Raw genomic sequence first — 12,868 nt, forward strand, 5'->3', positions numbered from 1 at the left:
ACCACCAACGATAATAATGATAAGGGAAATAAAAAGGGAAGAGAATACGATACCGCCCCCCGAAATGAGCCTGACTGAGCAGAGAGTGCCCTTCCGGGTAACTCCCGGTTACATCCTGGGCATGACGTGCTGTGGTATGGAATACCTCTTTGGCTGGTTTGGGTCAGGTGTCCTGTCTCTGCTTCCTCCTGGCTTCCCCTCCTCCCTGGCAGAGCATGAGACTCACAAAGTCCTTGGTCAGTCTAAACATTTGAGCAGTAACTAAAAACATCGGTGTTATCAGCGCTGTTCCCAGGCCGAAAGTCGAAAATGCAGCGCTGCACCAGCTACTAAGAAGGAGAAAAAACAACTGCTACCGCTAAACCCAGGACACTTCAGGCACACAATTTGGATATAAACTCAATTCAGATTACATTGGAGATTTCACAATCAGTATGCAAGTTAGCTCATACAGTGAGGTAATTTAAACAGGGCAGAATTAGGTTAGATATAAGGAAGAAATTCTTTACTGTGAGAGTGATGAGGCGCTGGAACAGTTGTCCAAGGAAGCTGTGAATGCTCCATCCCTGGCAGTGTTCAAGATGCAGGCACCAGTATATACTGGGGCTACCCAAATGAAAAGCAGCTCTGTAAAAAAGCACCTGGGGGTCCTGGTGGGCAGCAAGTGGGATATGAATGAGCAATGTGCTCCTGATGCAAAGGTTAATGGTATCATGGGCTGCATTAAGCAAAGCATTGACAACAGGCTGATAGAGATGATCTACTGAGCACTGGTGAGGCCACACCTGGAATGCTATGTCAAGTTCTGGGCTTCTGAATACAAGAGAGATACGGACATATCAGAGAGAGTCCAGCAAAGGGCCATGAAGATGATGAAGGGACTGAAGCGTCTCTCATATGAGGAAAGGCTAAGAGAGCTGGGAGTATTCAGCCTGGAGAAGAGAAAGCTCAGGGGAGATCTTACCAGTATAGTAAGTACCTGAAGGGAAGGTGCAGTGAGGATAGAGTCAGGCTCCTTTCAGTGACAGGGCAAGAAGAAATGGGGGAAAACTGAAAGAGGAGGTTCCTTCTGAACATTAGGAAACACTTTCTGACTCTGATGGTGACCAGCCACTGGCATAGGTTGCTCAGGGAGGCTGTGGAGTCTCCACCCTTGGAAGTATTTAAAAGCTTTCTGGAGACAGTCCTAGATAACCTGCTCTAGGTGGTCTTGCTTGAGCAAGTCCCTTCCAACCTCAGTAATTCTGTAATGATATGATACGTAAATCTACATTTCTCAAAAAAGTTTTATGAAGATTAAAGTAACTTGTCATGGATTGCATTTCTAGTATTAATCAAATTTTTCTGCTCTATTTCTAAGCTCACAAGAAATTACATAAAACCAATCTTGAACATCAAGATACAAATAATCTAGAGTTTTAAAAATACTACTGAAGACAAAGTTCTGGCAATTGTCTACTTTAAGCTCTGGCTCCATTATAAGAATCACAGAATCTCTGAGGCTAGAAAGCACCTCTGGAGATTGTCTAGTTCAATCCTCTGCCCAAAGCACGGTCAGCTAAAGCAGGCTGCCAAGGACCTTGGCAAGCTGGGTTTTCGATATTTCTAATGATTGAGGCTATTCAGCTTCTCTGGACAACCTGTTCCATTGTTTGACTGTCATTATAGGAAAAAAAAGTTTTAATTTATGTTTAAATAGAATGTTCTGTATTTCTGTTTGTGCCTGTTGCCTATAGTCCTGTCACTAGGGAGAGAAGTCTTGACACCATCTTCTTCATTCTCTCCCAACAGATATTTATACACAACTAGATGGCCCCCTTGAGCCTTCCCCCTGAGCTAAACAAGGAATATCTAAATAGTATCTGGATCAGTTCAGAAGTAAAAGAAGCCTACAGAAAAATCTACAAACTCAATTCTGACAGCAAATCTGTTCATATAGATATAGTATAGAAAGCTACAGGTTGGGCAAAGAAGAGATTCAGAGCAGCCCTGCGGAGAAGGACTTGGGGGTATTGGTCAATGAGAAAATTAACATGAGCCGGCTTCAGTGTGCGCTCACAGCCCAGAAAGCCAACCGTGTCCTGGGCTGCATCAAAAGGAGCGTGACCAGCAGGTCAAAGGAGGTGATCCTGCCCCTCTTCTCTGCTCTTGTGAGACCTCACCTGCAGTATTGTGTGCAGTTCTGGTGTCCTCAACATAAAAAGGACATGGAACTGCTTGAACAAGTCCAGAGGAGGGCCATGAGGATGATCAGGGGACTGGAGCACCTCCCATATGAAGAGAGGCTGAGAAAGTTGGGGCTGTTCAGCCTGGAGAAGAGAAGGCTGCGTGGAGACCTCATAGCAGCCTTCCAGTACCTGAAGGGGGCCTGTAGGGATGCTGGGGATGGACTATTCATTAGGGACTGTGGTGACAGGACAAGGGGCAACGGGTTAAAACTTAAGCAGGGGAAGTTTAGATTGGATATAAAGAGGAAATTCTTTCCTGTTAGGCTGGTGAGGCACTGGAATGGATTGCTCAGGGAAGTTGTGAATGCTCCATCCCTGGTGGCGTTCAAGGCCGGGTTGGACAAAGCCTTGGGTGGGATGGTTTAGTGTGAGGTGTCCTTGCCTACAGCAGGGGTGTTTGAACTAGATGATCTTGAGGTCCTTTCCAACCCTAACTGTTCTATGATTCTATAGACAGAACTGAAAGCATAATTAGGTCTTTAATCTCTTACATGCTACATCCAGAATGCTCTCACTGCAGATAAGATACCTAGAAAAGTAACTGGGGTTTATGCATCTAGTGGGCCTGCTAGAAAACTCTTACAGGTGATGATTCGGTATCTATCAGTTGTCTTCAATTTGCTTTCAGTTCTGCATTAGTTACTAAAAAATGCCACTTTCTTAAGGATATATCTGCAATTGGTTTTGTTGAAACAGTTCTGGAAATATGGTAGGCATATTCAATATGTACAGCCAAAGACAGGGTGAAGATAATGAAGTTAGAGGGCATTACGAAGCTGAGAAGTAAATGAATGTTGTTAGCTATATATAATTTATGCAGAGTTTATTTCACAATCTTGAAATTACTGTAAACCATGGTGGCATTTTCACAAACAAAAAAGACCTCTAGGTTGTCAGCAATGCTGTTAGTGCCAAGAACCTAATATATCAAAGTGCAGAAACCAAAATGCAGGATGTCTGGAAATGAAGACTAGTTTTTAGGTGGGCATTCAGGCTTAAGGCGTTTGATTTTACAGCAAAGCTTCTGAAGAGAGATGATATCTCCAGTCCATGGGACATTTCTATTTCTTAAAATGTCTATCATTTGAAAATGTCGAGTTTGTTGGTAAAACTGATGCATGCTAAATTAAACCAACTTCTTACCAGTTTCTCTGGAGTCTCCTACCTCTGTCTTGTTTTAACACTGGCTGAAGTAGGCAGGAAGCTCAGCAGTTCAGGAGATGGAAGTCAGGAGCTGCATGAATCAACCGCTCTGGACTTCTCAACCCTGAAGGTTTGCTTTAGAGTTACAGTTACTGAAAGTCCATCTTGCTACACTTTTCTTTAATACTGAGGACCCTCAAAAATTGAATCTTTCTTTAGGGACACCCAGAGTCTCTGTTCTGAAGACAGTCTCTGACCTGAGTATGGGTTCCCATGGATTTCAGACTTTCAGTTTCATAGCAGGGAACCCATGCAAGGTAGTGCATACCTGAAGCTAAACAGTCTGTGAATGTAAGTCCTTCAGCAGCCTGAAGGAATCATGCCTGCAATTCTTTGAAAGTCTATCAAAATCCAGCTGCTTTTATGAAAGCAGATTTCAGATTTGCACATTTCAGATTTCAAAACCTGATGTTTTTTAATTGTTTATATAATGAAACCATATTCCTGATGATGAGCATGCACAACATTTGCTGAAACTCAAAGCACTAACGACAAGTCCCTGAAGGAGCGATATACAGTGCTTCAGCTAGAACCGCTCTTGAAATAAGGTTGCTAATTAGATGTCCAAATGCATAATGGAATGAGTAACTTAAAATATGCAAGATCAAAAGGAGTTGCCATATTGCACATGTAAGACATATCTACAGCTTTGTTTCAAAACTTGAATGTATCATACACTACATTAGGAAGCATTATGAAGGCTTTTTTTCTTTTATAGTTTTGTTTTTTCTATTTTTTTTTTTTTTTTTTCTTTTTCATTCTAAGCATCCAGGATCTGTCATGATAATTGGCTTAACAGCCCAATATTCTTGAGCACAGACACTAGAAATATTTGACCAGCTTTCATACATATGTTTAGAACATGGGCACAGAGTTATTCATGTTTATTTCCTCCAGTGCAGACTAGAAAATGTAGCCTTTCTTAGACACCCTCTATGTGCAAATGGTTTGTGTACCACAGTCTTCAAAGACTGAAGGACCAAAGCTTAATAAATTAACTATTTTGCTCTTCAGATGACCTCTGTGGAGAAGTATTCTGTCTCACTGGCAGGGTGGGACAGTAGTGTCTCATCTATACTAATCTCCAATGACTGTAAACTGTTAAGGTGATTAACTGGAACAGACAGTTCTTTCACCACATGTACAGAATCACTGGGTCATATCTGCATATGTCATGCATTTATTGGTAGCAAAATTTGGGGAAGTAGAGTTTATAATGTTTTATACAATCCTTTTTTCTTTTTTCTTTCTTTTCAGTCTACAGTTTAATCAATTACATTGAAATGTTATCTAAACTTCAAATAAAAATTGTTCAAAAGCCACTGACACTATAAAATTAAAACTCTACTAAGTAAAGTTTCCAGATAGTTCAAAATCCCATTATAGCTTGCATTTTGATAATGCAGGAAATAGTACCCCTTCAGCTTCACAAAAGGAAGAAATGAATCTATATTTCTATTTAAGTGAGAATTTAACTAAAACAAAAGGGTGCAGCAGATGATGCAATGCTGAACCAATTATGCTTGAATTTTAAATCTAGATATGAAAGTCATTTTAACAGATTACAGACGAATCAATGCCTAATACCAAATTTTAAAAATGGAGGAGACTAATCCAAAGGCAAAATTTCTCCAGTACATCTTGTGTAAATGCTGTTATGACTTGGATGTACCTACAGTTTCAAAGGACATCTAAGTACTTAACCATAGGAATAAGCTATAATTTTTTAAACACTTGTATATAGCCATATAAATATGTTATAATTTCTCACTGCAATATTTTTTACTTGTCAGATACTTCAAACACATATATGTATATGTGTGTGCTAGATGCACACATGCATACATGTATGTATGTATATTATATTTTATCAAAACCAGACATCTGAACATGCATAAAACAGCTGACTAACAGACTGTAGTTAAATATGAATGATGCTTCATTCACTTGCCCTGTAGTAGACATTTTTTGAGAGAATACTGTTTTCCAGTAGTAGATTATACATAATGTTTCCTACAGGAAGTAGTCACTTATCAGCTAAAATTATAACTTTTTAAATAATCTTTTTAAGGTAGAATTTATCATTTGCTATAATTTCTCTAAAACAAACATACGGATCACAGATACAGTTTTCCTTTCCAAGACTCTTCTATTTCTTGATGACTGCAAGTATTATATAATTACAGTATCCATACATCCACCATCAACTCTGATTTAATACTAGAGTGACTGTAGAACACTTTTTTATTTATCAAGGTCATATTTTGATGGCTGAAAAAGCTTAGATAAATCAGGTGTTAAGCAGGCACATCCTCCAAGGTATCTGGAGATTCTCTCATCTGCAGTACTCAGCACATCTTATTATTTACTGCCAAAGAAATGACTGATTAATTTTGTCATCTTTGCTCTGTGATTTTTGCCCAGCTGAAACTGTCTGCCCTCTTCTGCAATGCCTGATCAGACCTATTTAAGCTGATGCCTTTGATCGTAGACACTGAGGAGCTTGCTGACTTAGGCTTTGACTAAACATTCCTCCATTGCGATATTTATGCACAAAGTCCCTAAATGGTAACTGACAGTCAGTGTAGATAACAAAAACTTGTGAGATGTTTTCACTATTTTACTGTTGCTCAAAATAGCTTTACTTGTACTAGAGGTATCAGTCAAGATGAAAAATTGCTATTAATATAACAAAAGCCCAACAAAGTTTGCTGAGATGAATAGTTTATTTCTCACAAACAAAATATCTGAGGTCAGAAAAAACCCAACAAAACTACTACTGGCAAACTATGCAGTATGATTTTTTCAAAATGCTTTAATTGCTTTCTGTAGTGTGATATCATGCTTAGTTTTGGATGCTAGGGGCATTGTACTACCAAACTGTTTCAAACAGAATTATCAAAACAAATCTAATAAAAAAATCCAACAATGAAAGTTAAGCCCTGTGGAAAAAAATCTGCCTCCAGCTCTTTATTAATCACATTGCAACACCAGAGGCTAAAAGTACATCAAACTGCACCAAATCCTTTTCACATGACAACCTCATAAATTATTCAACTCATTAGTAACACCAAGCAGCATAAAAATAACATCAGTGTTAAGGATGTTTTCTTACAGAGAAAGGTCAGCTAGAAAGTTTCAGTATGAGAAGCCTCTCAAAAGTAAGCACATCTAGATAGAATCCACAAATTATAACTTTAATGCATGCTGGCTTAAAATTCCAGATGCTCATTTTAAATACATGTCAAAAGTTAGAATGATTTGTTAAAATGATTTGTTAGAATGATTTGTCTTGCATTCAAGACAACTTCAGTCTATTGTGATTTTTACGCAACCACTAAGTTTGATGCACACCACCTCTAAATACACCTGGACTTTAATTTTCCTCTATGTTGAATGCACTAACAGGTGAGTAGCATGAAATTAGATTGGATATAAGGAAGAAATTCTTTCCTGTGAGGGTGGTGAGACACTGGAATGGGTTGCCCAAGGCTGTTGTGAATGCTCCATCCCTTGTGGTGTTCAAAGCCAGGTTGGACAGAGCCATGGGTGCCATGGTTTAGTGTGAGGTGTCCGTGCCCATGGCAGGGGGGGTTGGAACTTGATGATCTTAAGTTCCTTTCCTACCCTAACTATTCTATGATTATATGGAAACAATCCAGTATGAAACCACTTCAGTTTTTCTATTTCTTTTTCTTGCAGCTTTGTCTTTTAGACTAGCTCTACTACTAGGCAGCTGTCACCTGCACTAAAACTAGAACACAGAACTACATAAATGGAGGCAATCTCTGCAACATGCTGAAACTGTTTAAGTGCAAGCTGTATCATAGTTCTCATAACCCCCCCCCCCAAACAAAACCCAAACCATTTCCAGCATCCTTTAAGTGCAATCTTATCCCAAAGATGCAACACTCCTGCTCTAAAAGCATGAAACAAGTCCATATAAGTAAATGGAAAGCTACTGTTATTTTAAAAACAGGATAATACCAAGGCTTAAGACTTTGTAATAGCATATAAATCAGATTTTTTCCTATTTTTATGTTAGTTTAATATAAAAATTTGAAAATATGTTTAAGTGTTCTTATACCTATATAACATGTAAAGCCCATGATTTTGATGGTTATTTGCTTACAAATGCAACATAGCAATTAGCACAGTTTTGCATCTGCCTTTCATAAGATCTGTATTTTGATGTTTTGGAAGAACATGGTGAATATAACCCTTTGTCAAATATGAAATACTATATACTACTGGGGGAAATATCTTCCTTAACCCAACTTACGAACAGTTTATGACTGAAGTCCTGTGTATGACAGTCTTCATGTTTAAGTAAGTATTAAATTACACTAGCTAGTATAACTGCACACACATATATTCATTTATATGTCTAACCTTGTTTGAATCTCAGCTCTTTGCCTCAAGAACCTGCAAAGTTGGTGAAATGTGTAGGTCATACAGAGTTAGCTTTACATCTATCCTATTCAGAACTTCTGGCAACATTAGCCTTTTGCTACAGATCAGCTGAAAGGTTCAACTTGCTTTGTGCAGATTACTTCAAGTTTTTACTCCTAAATGCTAAAGAAACACAGTTGTTTTTTTTTTCAGTACTACTGACTTAAATTAAAAAAAAAAAGAAAAAAGAAAAGGACTGATTAGAGAAAAAAGAAGGGCAGAAAACATAATATTCTTTAAAAACCTTGTTTCCTTGATACATTAGGGAGATACCTCAGCTTAAACATTAGAAATATATTTGCTTTAGACTTCCGGAGTACTCAGATTCAGTCTGCTGTACAGAAGTCACTAAACATATTAAACTTTTAGATGATATAAGGAAATTTGTAAGCATGTTCATCCTTCCTCTTTTATACTTCAGCTACCTCTCCAAGAAAATCAAACATCATCTAATCTTTAAGTGTCTAGAGCCTCGTTTGTAGTCAGTTAACTATTCAAAGCATAAGTATCCTTAAAATAATGAGTTTAAACAAGTTCTTATGTATGTCATGATTTGCAGGGGAAAAAAAAACAATGAACTTTTGACTGAGATTATTCATGCCAGGATAAAACTTCTGATAGTATTTAAAAACAGTTAACTCCTCATCCATGAAAAGTCTCGAATGGAGCTATTACAACACATAAGTTTGATGGCCTAACTGTTTTGTTCTGTCACTCCAGAGAGACAAGTTCAGTTACTTTTATTGGTGTCTCAAAATTAGTGCTGGGAATGCTAGAGAGGTATAGCGTGAATCTCTTAGGGATCAGATAATTCTACAGCTGACAAGCTCAAGCCTTCTGGTTCATTAAAGTGTAAGAATTGAAAGAATTCCTTTTCTAAGAATATGTTGTCCTAGGAATTCTCAGCACAGTCCTTAGAAAGCAAAGGACATGATTTTCAGGGACTCATGGATATAAAGAAAACATCATAAGCTATATTTTTAAGCAGGAGGTAGTACTGACCATATTCCACAGCAGCTTTTAGGAGGGCATCAGCATGAGTAGACCCAAAAGCATTGCGAACAAATCGCCTCCGCCGGCGCAAATCGTCTTCCCAGTAATCCAAGCGCCAGAAGTCATGCAGTTGGCTGTGAAATAAAGAACACACACATCAGCACCTACCACAGCTTGAACTGTATTTACATACATTATAGTATAATTTCATTGCTGCTTTTCTATTTCAAGAATACAATCTTGTAAAAAAAGTATTACTAAAACATACAGTATTCTAACGTTCCTTTACATGCATTTATATATTATAAACCTCAGCCCTGCCTGTCCCAAATGTTCTGCTGCTGCTAAAAACATTAATCACGCTGAGCCCATTAACAAATGCAGCATCAAATTACAAGTATTAATGGCACAGCTTGTTTTCTTTTACAGTTTTTTTAACAAGACTTGTAAATCATAGAATGAACCTCAGTGCAAATAGTTTGCAATTTAATGACTATGGTCCCTTAGCAGACTGAACTTAGAAGTATAAAATATTGCCCACTTGAATTTTGTGGAACTATGATTAAACTAATGTGCTGAAATATTCATTGAAATAATTCCCTACTGCCCCTAGCAACCTGAGAAAATTGCAGTTTTATTCATTATTAATAACACTGAATTAGAGCAGCAAAAAAATTCCACCATGTGGTAATTGTCTTGGTAAATTATTATGCCAGCACTAACAGAGTACTAGGATGATTTTATAGCTTCCAGCTAATACAAGCCATTAACAACCATGGCCATCTTCGCATTACATTGCCTTTTTACATTCAAAAGCCATATTAAAGCTCTGTAGACTGATAGAAGTCATAGTTAACCTATATTTGAGTCAAAACATATATACATATAATCATCTGGTATTCAGCTTTGGTTCTAAAGAAATTACCATCTCCACTTTCAGACTACTTCTTGACCTTATCAACACTAACATCTCCCACATCAATTTTTTAAGTATGTTGTGAGATATTTGGGCTAAGCTGTATTTTAAGGCAACATTATGAAATTGTTTTGGATTACTGTCAAATACCCAGAATGTTTGTGGATGCATTCTTAACATCAAAATCTTAAATGAACACACAATGCAGTTAAAATGATTGTGCAGATCATGACCTTTCATACCATAACCAGGGAGCAAATGCTTTAAACAACTTTCAGTCTATCTTCAGAACCCTGGAGGTGTGTCGTCAAAAGGAAGATGAAAAAATAAAGGAAAGTTTTCATAAGTATGGACTACATCTTTTCTAGATTTTACAATGTGTCACTTCAGCCACTGTTTTCTATATTGCCTTCATTTTGATAAGCTACATACTTGTAGCCTTTTCCAGAGAAAATGCAGAATTATGCTATAATGTAGAACAGACGTTTTCATTTTTTACAGTCTTAATTCCTGTTTTTTTTTCATGCTTGCATGAGTTCTTGTCCAATTTTACTAACTGCTGTCATAAAACCTGGATCAGTTCTGGAGCACACAGCACCAAGGTGAGTGGATGTTCCAGAATACATTCTAGTTACAAATTTTGAGAAGCAGCACCTCATACATTTTAGTCAGTTTTGGGCTTTTTCACATTCTGAATGACATTTTCACTATATGCTTCTTGAGTCTGTATGAAGATCCTACTTTCACTGCTACCTTGCAGAGCAGGCATTTTACTTATCTACAAGCAGTAAGGAGGCAACTTTAGGAGTTCAGTGGGAGCTGCTTCCTAATCGAGAACAATTCAGAACATCTTGTGTAAAGGTGAGGCAGGGACTTTGAGCTCCCATGGTGGGAAGATGCAGCAATAATGGCCTAGACTGCATGCTCTGAGACAGAAATATCTTGCTATCTTGAGTGCCAGTTATCTTTTGTTAAATAAAATAGCCTACTTTGGTTTTGTGGTATGGTACAGTTTCTGCTAGACCTGTCCTGTTAGCCTGAAGTATCAGTCCACCATTTTTCCTCCTACACTGAGCATAGATTAATTTTACTGTGACTTGACCCAGATGTGATACGAATGCAGAAATGAGTAGGTAACTGCCCCATGCTTTAAAAGACAAAGCTTAAAGACTCCTTGCACACCTCAAGTCTAGATCTTAAACTGATGATATCAAAGACAATTCAGAAGTCTGGTTTTTTATGACAGTGATTTTTTTTAAGGCTTTCCCTTTTTTAATTTTAAAAATTTTTCCGTTTTAATTTCATCTAAGAGTAATTAATGACGGAACAGAAGCAAAGATATTAAAGAAAACACTTTAAGCAAAAGAGTTCTCTGAAATTACATTTGTCTCCACAATATTAATAAAAAAAGGCTGTCAGGTAGATAAGAAGATACAATTATGTAAGAATAAAAAACTTTTAATGAAATTAAGAAATATTCAAAGAATTAAAAAAAATAATTTTTAATTTGTTCGTTTTTTAATCTGGTAATCCATTAATTTCATCAATCACAGAATCATAGAACAGTTAGGGTTGGGAAGGAACTCAAGATCATCTAGTTCCAACCTCCCTGACATGGGCAGGGACACCTCACACTAAACCATGGCACCCAAGGCTCTGTCCAACCTGTCCTTGAACACCACAAGGGATGGAGCATTCACAACAGCCTTGGGCAACCCATTCCAGTGCCTCACCACCCCCACAGTAAAGAATTTCTTCCTCATATCCAATCTAAACTTCCCCTGTTTAAGTTTTAACCCATTACCCCTTGTCCTATCACCACAGTCCCTAATGAAGAGCCCATCCCCAGCATCCCTATAGGCCCCCTTCGGATACTGGAAGGCTGCTATGAGGTCCCCACGCAGCCTTCTCTTCTCCAGACTGAACAGCCCCAACTTCCTCAGCCTGTCTTCATACGGGAGGTGCTCCAGTCCCTTGATCATCCTCGTGGCCCTCCTCTGGACTTGTTCCAGCAGTTCCATGTCCTTTTTATGTTGAGGACACCAGAACTGCACACAGTACTCCAGGTGAGGTCTCACAACAGCAGAGTAGAGGGGCATGATCACCTCCTTTGACCTGCTGGTCACGCTCCTTTTGATGCAGCCCAGGATATGGTTGGCTTTCTGGGCTGCGAGTGTACACTGAAGCTGGCTCATGTTAAGTTTCTCATTGACCAACACCCCTAAATCCTCTTCTGCAGGGCTGCTCTGAATCTCTTCTCTGCCCAACCTGTAGCTGTGCCTGGGATTGCTCCGACCCAGGTGTAAGACCTTGCATTTGGCATGGTTAAACTTCATGAGGTTGGCATCAGCCCACCTCACAAGTGTGTCAAAGTCCCTCTGGATGGCATCCCTTCCCTCCAGCATATCAACCGAAGCACACAGCTTTGTGTCGTTGGTAAACTTGCTGAGGGCACACTCAATCCCACTGTCCATGTCACCAGTAAAGATGTTGATCAAGACTGGTCCCAACACCGATCCCTGAGAGGCACCACTCATTACTCGTCTCCAGCCAGACATTGAGCCATTGACCACAACTCTTTGTGTGCGGCCATCCAGCCAGTTCTTTATCCACCCAGTGGTCCACCTATCAAACTGATGTCTCTCCAATTTAGAGACAAGGATATCATGCGGGACAGTGTCAAATGCTTTGCACAAGTCCAGGTAGATGACGTCAACTGCTCTACCTCTGTCCATCAGTTCTGTAGCCTCACCATAGAAGTCCACCAAATTGGCCAGTCAGGATTTCCCCTTAGTGAAGTCATACTGGCTGTCACCAAGTACCTTGTTGTTTTTCACATGCCTTAACATGCCTTCAAGGAGAATCTGCTCCAAGATTTTGCCAGCCACAGAGGTGAGACTCACTGGTCTGTGGTTACCTGGATCTTCCATTTTCCCCTTCTTGAAAATGGGGGTTATATTGACCTTTTTCCAGTCATCAAGAACTTCACCCAACTGCCATGATTTTTCAAATATGATGGCCAGTGGCTTAGCAACTTCATTTGTCAGCTCCTTCAGGACCCACAGATGCATTTCAT

General features: G+C 38.9%; 1 protein-coding gene across 3 annotated transcripts in view; it reads right to left on the bottom strand.

Annotated features, from left to right (window-relative positions):
* The window catches only part of NBEA (neurobeachin), a 510,937-nt gene that overhangs the window by 187,477 nt on the left and 310,592 nt on the right, over positions 1 to 12,868 (bottom strand). For all 3 annotated transcript variants that reach the window (XM_065678397.1, XM_065678396.1, XM_065678395.1), the window contains one exon: positions 8,886 to 9,010. In XM_065678397.1, coding sequence (XP_065534469.1) covers positions 8,886 to 9,010 — 125 coding nt within the window. The remainder of the gene's footprint in view (positions 1 to 8,885; positions 9,011 to 12,868) is intronic.

Source organism: Lathamus discolor, chromosome 4, assembly GCF_037157495.1.
Source record: "Lathamus discolor isolate bLatDis1 chromosome 4, bLatDis1.hap1, whole genome shotgun sequence".
In the NCBI taxonomy this organism is placed as follows: Eukaryota; Metazoa; Chordata; class Aves; order Psittaciformes; family Psittacidae; genus Lathamus; species Lathamus discolor.